Source organism: Strix uralensis, chromosome 2 (genome assembly GCF_047716275.1).
Source record: "Strix uralensis isolate ZFMK-TIS-50842 chromosome 2, bStrUra1, whole genome shotgun sequence".
Classification (NCBI taxonomy): Eukaryota; Metazoa; Chordata; class Aves; order Strigiformes; family Strigidae; genus Strix; species Strix uralensis.
The window spans coordinates 126950669-126965951 of NC_133973.1; the positions used below are offsets into that span (position 1 = coordinate 126950669).

At 44.0% G+C, this 15283-nt stretch overlaps 1 protein-coding gene across 1 annotated transcript in view; it reads right to left on the reverse strand.

Annotated features, from left to right (window-relative positions):
- Nucleotides 1-15283, reverse strand: part of HEPHL1 (hephaestin like 1) — a 37776-nt gene that overhangs the window by 6454 nt on the left and 16039 nt on the right. Inside the window, exons 7-14 of the mRNA XM_074861049.1 lie at nucleotides 14846-14985; nucleotides 14545-14676; nucleotides 11579-11790; nucleotides 11007-11157; nucleotides 9582-9794; nucleotides 3474-3687; nucleotides 1714-1853; nucleotides 766-906 (exon numbers count right to left, since the gene is read on the reverse strand). Coding sequence (XP_074717150.1) covers nucleotides 766-906; nucleotides 1714-1853; nucleotides 3474-3687; nucleotides 9582-9794; nucleotides 11007-11157; nucleotides 11579-11790; nucleotides 14545-14676; nucleotides 14846-14985 — 1343 coding nt within the window. The remainder of the gene's footprint in view (nucleotides 1-765; nucleotides 907-1713; nucleotides 1854-3473; nucleotides 3688-9581; nucleotides 9795-11006; nucleotides 11158-11578; nucleotides 11791-14544; nucleotides 14677-14845; nucleotides 14986-15283) is intronic.

Sequence of the window (15283 nt, forward strand, 5' to 3'; positions counted from 1 at the left end):
TTAGTTTCATACTGAAGCTGACAAATACTGTGAAAAAAAATTGCATGAGCGATGGAAAGCAAAGGTATGTACATTTTGGATTGACAATAATGCCTGGGTTCGAGTCTGACTTCCTATTAGAATATAAAACCCAACATAAATTAGAAGTCCAAAAATTTTAACAGGTATTTTTCTGTATGAAAAATTTCAGTGCTGTGAGAACTATTTTCCACTATTTTTCTCACTAGAAACTAAGGTGTATTTGATACGCTTTTTCAAAGACTTTTAATTCACATGACAGCTACATCTTGCATTTTATGCATCAGCTCTGAATGCAAATGCCAATTCTGCGTAGATTAAGAGAGAGGCAGAGTTAACATTGCCAACTGCAACTCTACCACTGAGTTTCTCGGGTTTTAAAACATTGTTAAGAGTGTCAGTCTGGAGCCAAATGCAGTCCTGTCTTATACTTCTCTTGCCATGATTATGTGCCTGCTCTTGCCTTTTTTGGAGGTTTTTCAGTGATACTACATTCCAGTTTCTACCCTTGATAGGAACAAAGGTTTGTTCTCTGCCCAAACATGCTCACTTGATCAAGAACCTACATGTATAACATCACAGAATCATATCTGAATAAACGTTGAGCATAGTATGCCTGGAAGAACACATGGGGATGTGTAAGCTTGAAAGAGGGATTATCATTCATGTGTTAAAATACTTTTATATACAGCCTTTGTAGCTTAAAGAAAAAAAAAAAAAACATAAAAAAACCCAGAAAAGCCTTACCAGGGAGGGTAATTGGTGTCTCAGGTTGTTCTTCACAACCTACTTCTTCTATACCATGTGCGCTTATCGAATAAGGCCTACTGGCTTTGTTCTTAAATACAATCAGTACAGAGTCACCAGCTTCAGCATGGAGTAATGGCCCTAAATTAAAACAGAAGATGCCAGTGATTAATGCCGCTTTTCTGAATTTAACAAATGTTCAATATCTTGGCTTAGGAGAGGAGCCAAGGTCTTTCTCAAAAACTTTGGGCTTTTCTATGCTTTCAGCAAAGCCATCAAAATTGGTTTGTTATCTCAGTTCATGAAAAAAAATTCTTTTTTCTTTTGGTCAATGAGAAGAATTATTCACTCTGGAGACAGGTCTTCGGACAGCTTGTTTTTAAGGAAAGCTCCTGTAGATGGTTTTTGTATCTTCCAAAATTTTATTTCTTAAATTGGTAATAGATTTTTAAACTATTTTTTACTTTTGTACTGCAAAAAAGGAAACGTCAAATATATTTCTAGAGTGTGTTGAATACTTTGTGACCAATTGTTGCCCACTGCTCACCCCATAAAAAACATGAGCTGATGGTTATTTTATGACATGTGTAAAATTTTATCTTGCCCAATTTCCAACACAAATCCAGCCCCTTAATATTGATTTAATCTGCCTACAAGAGTCTCCCACAAGTTACATGCTCTGAAGTTAAGGTGAATCCTGGAATTGCCATTTTGGCATCTTCTTAGTACTCCTCAGGAAACTCCTTATTCGTGTTTGAGAATTAATTCCCTAAATTGGAAAGCATCTTTACACTCAGCAATTATACAAATTGGGTATATCACTGATAAGCTGAAATAGGCATCAGTGTTCCCTGTTTTCCATGTTAACAAAGCTGGAAAAACTCTTAGTTTTTGGAAAAAATCCTCTCACTTATCAGGTTCAGTCTGTGAGCCATGGGAGCTACTTGCCCAGGATTTCCAAGTGTTCTTCCTCCTCTGTCCTCACTTTGCGCTGCGTGAAGTTGCTGTTTGTGTACTCCCTGTAAACCACCTTCTTGTATTTTGAACCTATCAGATCTTCCGCTTGGCTCAGGAAAACATGCCCATAGCTGCAAAATAAAAAGCAAAAATTAAAAGCACTAAACTTTACGTATCTAAAGGCTAGTAACTGTTGTATTATTCACAATAGATGTGATAAGGATATATGGCTTGGTCCGATGTGCTGATTGATGCTGAAACCCTGGGTGCTGCAAGAGATTTTAAACAGCAAAAAATAACAGTGATGATCTTCAATAAATGCACACCCTCTTCAAACAGGTAAAGCTGAAGATATGTTGCACTCACCACAAACTTTTGGGAACACAAATCCTTCACCAGAGCTGTTGGATGAAGTTCAAGCTAAGAGTGGGTTTGGCCACTCTCACCAGCTGCATCCTCCACTTCAATAAAAGATACTGCCTGTCCCTGCAAACCTGAATCCTTTTATCACAATGACTGCTTTCACTATCTTGGCTATTAGCATAGGAAGATGACAATCGAAGCTTAACCTTGCAAAAGCAAATGTCATCATCTGAGATAAGAGGGACCTGCTTTACCCTGCCCTCCTGCTGCTAGGTACTGCACAGGGCTAGATACTTTTCCAGCATAAAGATAAAGTGAGAAATGTATTTTCCCTTCTGCAGAGGATGCTTTTTTGTGCCCTCCAGGTTTGCACAGTCACCCACAGCTTGTTGCTGCTCCTGAGGGATCCCAGAAGGCTGACTTGCCGGCAGAGGACACTCGTCACCAGCTGCGGAGGAGAGCGTTCACCCTCTTCTGAGAGCAGCTCTGTCTCCTGGCAGCTCATCTCCAAGGTGCCCCTGGCAGGGGAGTTGCAAAGTTGGCTCACAACTTACTAAATAAAACCAAAAAATGCCCCAGGAATATTGGTTACTGTAGTAATATGCTGTGTGTGTACAACAGCAGCCTTTGGCAATACTGGAGTTAGTATTTTCTTTAAACACGCTTCGTCACCTGTGACTCTTCAGGTATATTTTCTACCAGCTCCCCCATACTCTTCCTCTTTACAGGGTGCAGTTTCCCAGCCACCTTTTTAAGGTTTATTTTTGAAATAAATTCCTTGTTCCTTTTTGTTTTCACCAAGGTGGTCTCAGAGACGTCCCTATGCAATATAATCTGGAACATGTATCTTCTGTACATGCTTTTTATTCCTTAACACAGTGCAGTGTAGACACGGTTCACTTGCAGTGCTTACTGCATTCTGACTTTTCCAGGGGAGCCAGGGGCTACTGAACTGCAGTGAAGCAGGCTAGGCATCTCCCTAGTGCATCTGCACTGCCTGCAGGGGCTCATGTCTGGGACAGGTACCTGGGTTTCTTCTCTATGAAAACCAGAAGACTGGGATGGGGACACTGGGGAGAGTGAGGAAGGGAGAGGAGGGGGTTGGGGGACATCACTGTAGGGTTAACCCAGGGCTGGAACACACAGATGGATTTAAGGACTTGGAAGCCTTCTTGGGTTCAACAGCATCACAAGACATTCTGAGAGGAAAACATTTGTAAATGCTGCCTATGTCTAGTCTGAGAGGATGTCATTTTATAAATATGTTTTATTTTGTTCAGCAAAGAGTTTGTTCAGCAAATGAGGCTGACTTCATGAAAGGATGCTTCAAAGGTTCCCCTTCACTATGAGTGTGCCTCATGGCCACAGGTATTTGTTGCTTTGAGTACCTTTCCTCATTGCTGCTGATGTTGTAAATCTTCGGCGCTGAGCTCTTATTTGAGGCATAGTCCCACTCCACCTCTTCTGCAGCGATGTAGTAGAGCCTCATGGCTCCGTGCTGCTGCTGGGTTTGGGTGGTATTACGGCAGCTGCTGACCTCGTAGAGATGTTTCATCCCACCGACAAAGTGATCAAAAGTCCTGCAAACCACTTTGAATGTGCCTGGAAAGGAAAGTGCATGAGATTTAGGCAATTTAAAAAACCTTAAAAAGCAGCTTGGCAGATTAAGTCCTGTGCCTTGTACATCTCTGATCTGTCCTCAGACAAATGTAATCTGTGATGCTGTGTGGAAAGTCAAGCAAGGGCATGTTTATACAGAATCCTAGAATCATTTAGGTTGGAAAAGACCTTTAAGACCATCAAGTCCAACCATTAACCTAACACTGCCAAGTCCACCACTAAACCATGTCCCCAAGCGCCACATCTACACATCTTTTAAATATCTCCAGGGATGGTGACTCAACCACTTCCCTGGGCAGCCTGTTCCAATGCTTGACAACCCTTTTGGTGAAGAAATGTTTCCTAATATCCAATCTAACCTCCCTTGGTGCAAACTGAGGCCACTTCCTCTCATCCTATCACTTCTTACTTGGGAGGAGACCGACACCCACCTCACTACAACCTCCTTTCAGGTAGTTGTGGAGTGATAAGGTCTTCCCTGAGCCTTCTTTTCTCCAGACTAAACCCCCCCAGTTCTCTCAGCCACTCCTCATATGACATGTGCTCCAGACCCTTCACCAGCTTCATTGCCCTTCTCTGGACACGCTCCAGGACCTCAATGTGTGGCCTCACTGTGCGGAGCACAAAGGGACAAACGCTTCCCTAGTCCTGCTGGCCACAAGACTTCTGGTACAAGCCAAGATGATATTGGCCTTCTTGGCTGCCTGGGCACTCTGCTGGCTCATGTTCAGCCGGGCTGCCAACCAACACTACCAGGTCCTTTTCCACCAGGAAGCTTTCCAGCCAATCTTCCCTAAGCCTGTAGCATTGCATGGGGTTGTTGTAACCCAAGTGTAGGACCTGGCACTAAGCCTTGTTGAACCTCATACAATTGGCCTTGGCCCATTGATCCAGCCTGTCCAGATCTCTCTGTAGAGCCTTCCTGCCCTCAAGCAGATCAACACTCCCGCCCAACTTGGTGTCATCTCCAAACTTACTGAGAGTGCACTCGATCCCCTCATCCAGATCATTGATAAAGATATTAAACAGAACTGGCCCCAATACTGAGCCCTGGGGAACACCACTTGTGACCAGTGTCAACTGGATTTAACTCCTTTCCCCACAATTCTTTGGGCTCAGCCACCCAGCCAGTTTTTTACCCAGTGAAGAGCACACCCATCCAAGTCACGAGCAGCCAGGTTGTCCAGAAGAATGCTGTGGGAAATGGTGTCAAAGGCTTTACTGAAGTCTAGTAGACAACATCCACAGCCTTTCCTCATCCACTAAGTGGGTCACCTTGTCATAGAAGGAGATCAGGTTTGTGAAACAGGACCTGCCTTTCATAAACCCATTCTGACTGGACCTGATCACCTGGGTGTCCTGTATGTGCCACACGATGGCACTCAAGATGATCTGGTCCATAACCTTTCCCAGCACCAAGGTCAGACTGACAGGCCTGTAGTTCCCCAGATCCTCCTTCCAGCCCTTCCTGTAGATGGGCATCATATTTGCTAACTTCCAGTCAACTGGGATCTCCCTAGTTAGCCAGGACTGCTGGTAAATGATGGGAAGTGGCTTGGTGAGTGTTTCTGCCAGCTCCCTCAGTGGATCCCATTCAGCCCCACAGATGTGTAGCAGGTCACTAACCATTTCCCCTTGGATTATGGGGCCTTCATTCTGCACCCTGTCCCTGTCTTCCAGCTCAGGGGGATGGGTACCCAGAGAACAACTGGTCTTATGATTAAAGACTGAGGCAAAGAAGGCATTAAGTACCTCAGGCTGTTCTTCAACCTTTGTCAGTATGTTTCCCCCCACATTCAATAAAGGATGGAGATTCTCCTTAGACCTGCTTTTGTTGCTACTGTATTTATAGAAACATTTTTTATTGTCTTTTACAACAGTAGCCAGACTAAGTTCTAGTCGGGTTGGCCCTTCTAATTTTCTCCCTGCATAACCTCACAACATCCTTGTAGTCCTCCTGAGTTGCCTGCCCCTTCTTCCAAAAGTCATAAACTCTCCTTTTTTTCCTGAATTCCAGCCAAAGCTCTCTGTTCAGCCAGGCTGGTCTTCTTCCCCACTGGCTTGTCTTTTGTCACATGGGTATGGCCTAGTCCTGCACCTTTAGGATTTCCTTGAAGAATGTCCAGCTTTCCCGGACTCTTTCGCCATAGAGGACTGCCTCCCAAGGGACTCTGCCAACCAGGCTCCTAAACAGGCCAAAGTCTGCCCTATGGAAGTCCAGGGTGGAAGTTCTGTTGACCCCCCTCTTTACTTCTCCAAGAAACAAAAATTTTTTAATTTTGTGATCACTATGCCCAAGACAGCCTCCAACCATCACATCACCCACAAGTGCTTCACTGTTCACAAACAACAGGTCCAGTGGGGCACCTGCCCTAGTTGGCAGCACTCCAGTGGTGCAAGACATCCCACCATGTTTCTGTGATGACAACTATATCATAGTTTTCCTGATGTACAAGGTCTTCTAGCTCCTCCTGTCTGTGTCCCATGCTGTGTGCATCAGTGTAGATGCACGTCAGTTGGGCTATTGATCTCGACACCTTTTTTTGGGGAGAAGCCCTACTTCCTACGTGATCATTCTCAGGCGCTTCCGTGGTTTCTAACACATCAATAACCCTTGCCTTTTTGCTGCTGCATGGATCTCCATCCCCTACCTCCACCAAGACAGCAGACCGAAGGTCCTCGCTGACACATTGTCCCTCAAACACTGGCATGCTGTCCCCAGGCTTATCTCTAGCAAGGTTGGTTTTGTCCCTTTCCCCCTTCACATCTCTTTTAAAGCTCTTGCCATGAGCCCTGCTAAGTCCTGTGAAAAGATCCTTTTCCCCCTTTGAGACAGGTGCACCCCATCTGTTGCCAGCAGGCCTGGTGTCATGTAAACTGACCCATTATCAAGAAAACCAAAATTCTGCCAGTGACACCAGGCTCGGAGCCAGGTATTGATTTGCTGGCTCTTCCTGTTTCTTCCCTCATCATTCCCTGCAACTGGAAGGATAGAGAACACTGCTTGTGCTCCTGATCCCTTAACCAGTTGTCCCAAGGTCCTGGAGTCTCTTTTGATTGCCCTCAGACTTCTTGTTGCAACTTCATTGCTGTCCACCTGAAAAATCAATAATGGATAATAATCTGAGGGCTGTAACAGGGTAGGAAGCTTTCTCTTTGTATCTTTAACGTGGGCCCCAGGGAGGCAGCAGACTGCCCTAAGTGGCTCTAGGGGGCATATTGGGCCTTCTGTTCCTTCCAGAAGGGAGTCTCCTAGATCAATGACCCGCCTTTTATTTCTTTATGGAAGTGGTTTTGGTGCAGGGCGTGGGCCGACTTAACCTCAGCAACACCTACAAGCGAGATGAACCCTCGTCCTCGTTACCGTTTGGTCCCACCTGCAGAGCCTCATACCTATGATACAAGGGCACGTGGGGAGGTGGGGCAGTCACGGAGGAGACGTTCCTGCTGCGCCAGGCAGGAACTCATCACCATTGCCCCCTGTCCCTTAAGTCCCTGTGCTCAGCCAGGTGGAGAGAGGATGGGGAATTCTCTGCATCATGTGTCCTGTCTCCTGTCGGGCCTGTACCGGGAAAGGTGGGGTGCGGTTCCAGCAGTCTCTCTCTCTCTCTCTCTCTCTCTCTCTCTCTCTCTCTCTCACTTCCTGATACTCCTCAGCAGGGCCCACCCCGCAGCCTGGCACCGGGGCGGCAGCGTGTTCCCACCGCAGCTCTGGCTGGGCAGCTGCGTCAGTCGTGGTGGGTGCAGAGCTCAGAGAGGCCATGGCTTTCTGACGGGTGGGTGCCATTGCTTCCTGGTGGTTCCCTGGCTCGGGAAACCTGCTGTGCACCATGCTGGAGTGCTCCACTGCCAACCATGTCAGCACCAGAGCTGCTCGCCTTAGAGCCCGCTGGCTTTGAAAAATTAAGGGAACTGAAGGAGAAACTAGTTGATAAAATGAGTATGCACCAATTGTCTCTTTTAGTCATCTCATGCTCTACGGTCCCAAGATATAAGAGGATGGGGATTCAGGCTGACATTCACACACTCAAGAGTAAACATGCACATAAGACACTGCAGGGTTGTGGCCTGTAACTCCTACATTACAACAGGTTCTTCAACTAAAAGCAAAATGTGAATGCAGATACAAATGGAGACCCATAAGTCACCATGTAACTTTTTGCTCTGTAGGAAACACTAGCCAGCTCCATCTTCACTCAGAAATGTCCATAAATTACTCCTAACTATATGAGTTAGATTAGCTTAGCCAAGGGAGTTCTGAAAAGCACTTGATTAGACGTCTGGCAGCAGGAACAAGCTTGCCAGTAGGCCTTCACCAGTGCTGCCCATCCTGCAGACATGCCCACAGGGAGCGCAAGAAGACATAGAAGGAGTGCACATTGCAGACACCAGTAAGACATAGAGAAACAGGGTCTGTGTTTCAGAGATGCTGTTTCCTTGTCCCTGAGCACAGAGCTGCTGTTCCAGCCCTGGGTGAATGAGCCCTTGCAGTTGTCCTGTTGTTATCAGGCTAATGGAGGCCTCTTAGAGACTTTGCAATACAGATACAGACCCATTATACAAGGATGCCTCTAACAAACAGGAAGATGCTGCTTATAACCATTAGTTTATATGCACCTATATGGTATAAAAATGATTGAGTTAAACTGCAGCTTTCTAACCCTTTGCTCTCTCTCCATGAAAGGCCAAAACACCATGGGCTGTTTTTTTGTAGCTCTGGTGGTCAAAGGCTGAAGTGACAGTGGGAGCATCTTTTGACATGTCCATGAGCAGATTTTAACATTTGTACTCTCCTTCCTATTTACTTAAGGAGAGCTGACCACAGTGTAATCCTGTGTAATTTCACCTGCTAGCACTCTTGTGAAGGAGGAAAGCACTTTCACAGCTGCTTTGTATGTGAGTCAGTGATGGAACCAAAATTGGAAGCATAGCTCTGTTCAGACTGGATGTCAGTCCATTCCTTGTATTTCTAGGGCAAAAGTGATGAAAAGGGTAAAATAACATGCAGTTAAAGAATATCACATGCATTGGTGATTGTAAAGATCTGATAATTCATTCCATTTCCCTCATTGCCAGTAGAAGTTAGCTGGCAAAAATTAATCATCTACCAGAGTATATTGTTTAGTGTGAGTCCTGCAGTGGTTTCATGGCAGATGGTGGAAATGTATGGGATATGCATAAGAAAAAAATCTGCTGTCTTATAGACACCAGCACCAGAGGTCTAACCTGGCACGTACACAACACCAACAGATATTTCTGCCAAGTGCTCCCGCTAAGGATGGCCCTTGGCATAGCCTTGCACAACTCTGATAACTCTGTTGATTTAAACAGAGTTGCACCAATGTAAAGAAAAGTAACATTACACTCTCATGAAGCTTATCTGGTGTCTCCAACAAACTATTCACCCCTTCTGAGTTTGAAGAATATATGATGGGATTATACATGAGAATTAAAAGTATCTTTAATGTATATACTTCTGAAGAAACTCCTAAAGACTATTATTGAAAGACTATTATTGAATTCCTAAAATACCTTAAATGATGCTGACTATCTACATAGCAGTGAATTTTATCTTTGCTAAAAAAGCCTGTTTTGGGAGTTATGGAAATTCTGTGAACATCCCATTAGCTATCTCTCTGCCTGCTGCTCTGCCTATCCCAAGGTCATCAATGCTTCCACTCTTTGGTGCATATACATATTTTATTTATAGCACTTTCCCAGAAGAGTAGCCCAGCCTGAATTTTCAGCTATTCCAGGTCCCCACAGTCCCCATGCTTTCAGGCTCCCTTATGCAGAGCAGAGCATCTCATCAACTCTTATTTAGACTGCCTGATTTTTGCACGTGCCACACCACCAAGATAAGTTTATGAACATACCCACACGGTCTGGCTGCATCAGTGCTGTCCCTGATAAATGAGGAAACAAGGCCAGCCCGTCCCTCGTCGTCCCTCTCAGGTCAATGGTGTTTCCTTGAAAATGAACCCCGTGCATGTCGTAATGACTGCCCAGCCCAATGAGGTGCCAGGAGACCTTGTCGTCCTTGCACATGGCCAGGCCTGGCAGATTACCAAACAGGTAGCCGTTGACAGCTGGAGGAGAAGGAAAGAGCCCAATTGGCATCAGGTCAATGGAAACTCATCACAGAGCCTCCTACCACCTTCCCAGCAAGAGACTCACAACTCAGCAAGTTGTGGCGTTAATTAAAGGGGCATTTTGTGAAGAAAAGGTAGCACTGGGTGACACCATATTAATATCTAAATGTTATTCCTGTAAACTCTGAGCTTCTACCTTTTTCTTTTTTAAGCCTGTACAATCTTGTAATATCCCTTTGCAGTGGTGTAGCAGTTCTCCTCTGAGCTTTTCAGGGTCCCTTACAGACACCAGTTAAGTGTATAAATTAGGTACCTCCTTTCAACCTGGAGAATGTATAACCAGATCATTAAGGCCATGGAGTGGGCCATAAAGAGTCTAAGTTATAAATTCACTCTGATGGAGCCTTTTTATGTGATTTTTGACCTTTGATTTCCACTTTTACTTCCAAAATGTATCTTTCTTTCACAAGGGTGTTATGAGGCTGAACTCCCTAATCTTCAAATGTTCACTGTGACCAGTGGGTGAAAGATATTATGGCAGAACAATGAGATACCACCTCATAAGAGAAGAATAAAATAGATGTGTCCAGAAAACGCCAAGGTTCTCTAACAATATACATTCTCAGCGCTCTTCAGAAAACTAAAGCAAAGAGAGGTTATGCGATTTGCTCAAGTCTTTCATGTCAGGAATAACTTGGAGGAGGTCCATGCTGAAGTCAGATACTTACATCCAGAAGTGATGTTTTAAAATATTACTGGCCATTCCCCTAGTCATTGCCTCTGCTCTTCCAGAGGTGGTCACTGCCCAAGTGGGAGCTGGCAGAGCAGAGCAGGTGGACCTTTGTTGTCTGAGTCAGTGCCAAGGCCAGCAGTGAACTTTAAATCACCAGTGAACATTGGCCTCTTCTGCAGTTGGTGCCTGACTCTGACATTATGCCTTTTTATAGACCTGAGTGTTGTATCTAAAAGCTATTCTCTGTTCCCTTTCTCCAGGTGTAGCTAGTAGGTGGATCCATCCATTGTTCATGTGACTGGGATTTCAACATGCACTCCAAGGGCATCAGGAGCTGGCCATAAGCTGACTGACAGCTTTCCACGTCCCCCTCCAGTGCACTGCAGTCAGCTATGAATTATGATAAAATCTGCCAACTCAGCTTCCTAATATGATTGACAAAAAGGTATCAGTAACATATATTAAATATTTCATACCATGCATTTTGTTGGATTCCTTGAAATCTGCATCATTTACATCTACTTTTGAAGGGTCACCAGTAAATGCTTCAATATTCTTGTTCAGATACCAGCTGTCATTCTCATCAAATATTGAAAAGACGAGGTAAAATTCTCTGTCTATTCCTTTCTGTAGCCAAGACAGAAGCCAAGACATTAAAAAAGTCCGTGCAAAATTACCCAAGTAAAAATTATTATTATTTTTTTTAACAAAGCTTTCTTTCCTCCCAGAATTGCAGCTGCCTTCTGACTATGTCCTCGTAGAGACAGGGATTGGCACTCTTCCATCATCCAGAAGGATATTACTTATTTACGGTGGAAAGATGCATTCATTGCTAATAAGTGAATGGAAAAGATGGAAAACCTAGGGACAAGCCAGAATACTGGGGAATGGCAGTTTAATCTTCCTAACCATCCCCTTAGGTCAGCTTTTACCCTGAGGAACGACATTTGATTAATCTCTTAAAACTGAGCTGGGAACTGGGCAAACTGACCCATTTGAGAACCCCCCCAGTGGACCACCCAGCTGTTAGGGACAAGCAGATGATCACCTGCGTCCCGTCATGATTCAGTGTGTTCTTCCGACAGACCAGCAAAGGTCCCACAAGGCCAGAGTTGGTGTCCTTGACGGCATCGGTGGCTGAGTAGTACAGATAGGTCAGGCATGGGGGGTCACTCTCAGTTGGACCTCCATTTTCAGGCACCCTCCATTTGTATGTGAAGGTTTCACCTGGCTTAACATGGGCTCCTGGCTTCAGATAGCCTGCAGAGAGAAAATTGAGAAGCACCAAGGTTACAGGAAGGTTTTGTCTTCCTGAATACAAGCGTTAGCTGGGAGTCAGGCATAGCTGCTGATTTCTATGGGTGAGCTCCCCCTTGCAGCCACAGCTCAAGCACCATCCCATAGTCTGAGCACTTATGCCATGGGGACATCTCACTGGAGTCCTGGGCCATGGGGACAACCAAGCCAGTTCCCTGCAGAACAAGTTTTGCTGCTTCACCCAGACACCTTCCCACACTATCTGGACTATCTGGATTCAGTCAGCCAAGACACACAGAGCTCATCCTTGTGCTTAAATGGCTTCCTCTAATATTTGCACCTTACCTACCCTATTGTGAGATTCATCTGTGGCACGAACACAGACTCCAGCTTTTCATTAAGCACCAACAAAGCAATTACATCAGTAAGCGAAGCTGCAGTCCTGTCTCTTTAGAAATTCAAAACAAATATGATCCAGGTGATTGTTTCTTTTTTAATTTGTAGCAATGCACAGGAACCTCTGTCTGAGTCTCCAGAGGGCAGTTGTTATTGCTTTTTTTGGAAACTACTTTTAAAGGATTTGGGCCATTGTCTGCTGCTGTGCACAGGGTGGATTTTACACCACTCGTGTAATTTACTACTGTAAAAGTGCTGGTATCCACTGAGAAAGGACTGACAAAAGGGACTTGAAAGGAAAGTTGGGAAAAGAGGTCAGTCCTGCACTGTTTGTAGAAAAAATTGCTAAGTAACCTTTCTGGTCTTTACTATGAGGAAGATCAAATCAGAAATTTTCTTTAACACTTAGGCATCTATTGACTGGATTTTCTCAGCATGGTCTGGCATCAGCAGACTGCACCAGTCTAATACCCCAAGAGAATCTTCTTGAAAACTTAGACATGAGTGAAAATAGTAGTATTACATATGAATACATACTATTTGCTGCAAACTGCAATACAGAGTACTGCTGCAACAGTATCTGATACTACTGGATTCATCCTGCAACAGTGCTCAATAAGGAGATCATTGATTTGGAGGTAAAAACCCTGTGAGATTGGACAAATGTCAAATGCAACATGGAAGAGTATTTCCTGAGAACACAACTGAAAAAGATGTCTGCAGACATCTGTAGATGTCTGTAGGTACATTTATGTACAGTATTTTCACATGAATAAGCTGCACTCAGACACTGCACAGTCTTTGAAAAATCATTTACCTTCAGTGTAAACTTATAGCTCCTGTAGGGCTTCTACATGTATATACATGTACCTATCTACATGTAGATAGGTGTGATGGAAATCCAAGACATGAGGGTTACAAGGAGAGAAGGAAAAGAAAGATTGTTGTGGAATCTGGAGTCAGGTTCCTCTCCAAAGACGCAGAGGTGTGCAGCACACACTGATGCTGAATTTTAGGATTTGGTTTGATTTTGCTCCACAACAAACCATGCAATGCTGATGGGCGCTATTACTGGGGAGCATTAAATGAAAGCATGACAAGACTGCAAACAGAGGGAAGCTGCACTTCCATCAGGGAACTACATCTGACATGGGTGGCATTAGGATGTGTACAGCTAACTTCAAGGCTGAACTCAAGCCAGCTGTTTCATGATGCATTGGGCCCTGTTGGCAAATTTGTTCTGTTGCAAGGTCAGCAACTAGAGACAGCAGAATTTAATAAAGCCTTTTATATTGATTTTATTGTATGATGTTATGAGTCTTACATGTTGACCTAATTCTCTTAGCACAGTTCTCAAACAAGGGATTATGTCCTGTGAGTTTCCTTCTGATGTGTTGTAGTAGAAACAAAACAATTTAGACAACAAGAAACCTACCTTTCTTTTCAGTGCTGCAAATGCAGCAAAAACTTTGTCAGAGACCACAATATTATCTCTGTAGACGCTATGGATGGGATTCAGCTAACCTTACTTGAGCCATCTAAAGTTTAGTTCCTAACCCAAACTCTAGGCTTCTTCTGTAGTTGATGAAGACAGAAACACATCTCCAGAGGATGACTTACTGTCTCCTAAAATGGGTCTTCAAAGTAAATTGGACTTCTTACCATCTGAAGGGTTTCTTTCTTGTCACTGACTGAAAAAGATGCCTACAAATTAAACATGCCATTTAACATTTAATGGTTAAATTTAGGTGATAAAGATCTGGTCCTTGCACAAAATGAGAGGAAGTCTTTGGTAAATACTCTCTTTGAGCATTTACATATTGATGAGAATTATTAAGGATTATCACTGCTTCACATTCCAGGTCAGTCAGATAAAAGCTGCTTCTGACCCTGACAGTGCTATCCTGACTGTGAAGCAAGGGCAATGCCCAACCTGGATTAGAGAATGAGGAGTGAAGCAACACAGGCCGTGTGGATAGCTATATCCAAAGACTCAGCAGGGGCATCATGCCAGATCCTGAGCTTCATAATTCTGGAGCACATCCAGAGGAGTTCCACTGACTGCACTTGAGTGATATTAGATAAGAACTAATATAAATTGGATTGTGCTTGTGACTGTTGCTCAACTTGGACCTTAGCTAGTTTTAGACTCCTTGTCTGGCAAATGTCCAAGGGGAAGAAACAGCACACTGGCAGACTGGGGAGTCCCATGGGTTATGACATGTAGGGTAAATGCAAACTAATCAAATCATCCCTTCTGTGACTTAGCATCCACAAAAAGGGCAAACCTGCAGAGCAACAAAAGATCTTTAGACCCAGGTAATCTGGATGTGATGATACAGCAGTACAGTCAAAACTTACCATCTAAGTAGGGAGCACCTTCTGACAGCTTGCTGAAACTTACACCATGGGCCATAATGCTATAGCTTCTTTTGGCTTTGTTGGCAAAAGTAACTAGCACTGTGTCTCCCACTTCAGCTTTTATAACGGGGCCTTAAAAAAAGAGAGTGAGGAAAGGCATTAGAAGAACTACCCTCTAACATATTTCCATCTAAATAAGAGAGGACTGACTGGAAGCTGCATCCACAAAATTTCCCTCTGGATCCAAGTGGATTTGCATTCAAACCCGATGTAATGACAGGAGGGGAAATATTCACTGTACCAAGTATTCCCAGGTGCTTCATGTCCTCTGACCAAATCTTCTTCTCACTGAATGTTGCGTCAGTATATTCCACATAACGAACTTTCCAGTATTGCCCTCCTATTCTGTCAGTCCCTTGAGTGAAATATATTGCAGATTCACTGTGGAATTAATAAATCAGACCAGTTAAATAATTGGAGGTTCAGGCAGAACCCTTCATTTCAGATAAAGTTGTTACTTCAGAGGATAAATGACCTCCCAAGTTACTAGTTTGCATACACTTTTCTAGCAGACAAAGGGTCTGAATTACAGTTATAAATTAGCTAACAAGTGAACTTTCATTGTGCATTAGAATTTCATGTGTTTAACATGAAACACATTAACATTAAAACACATTTTACTTAGGGAGACATGTATGTCAACTTACCCCTAACCCCCTTAGGGCAAGACCTGTGCCAT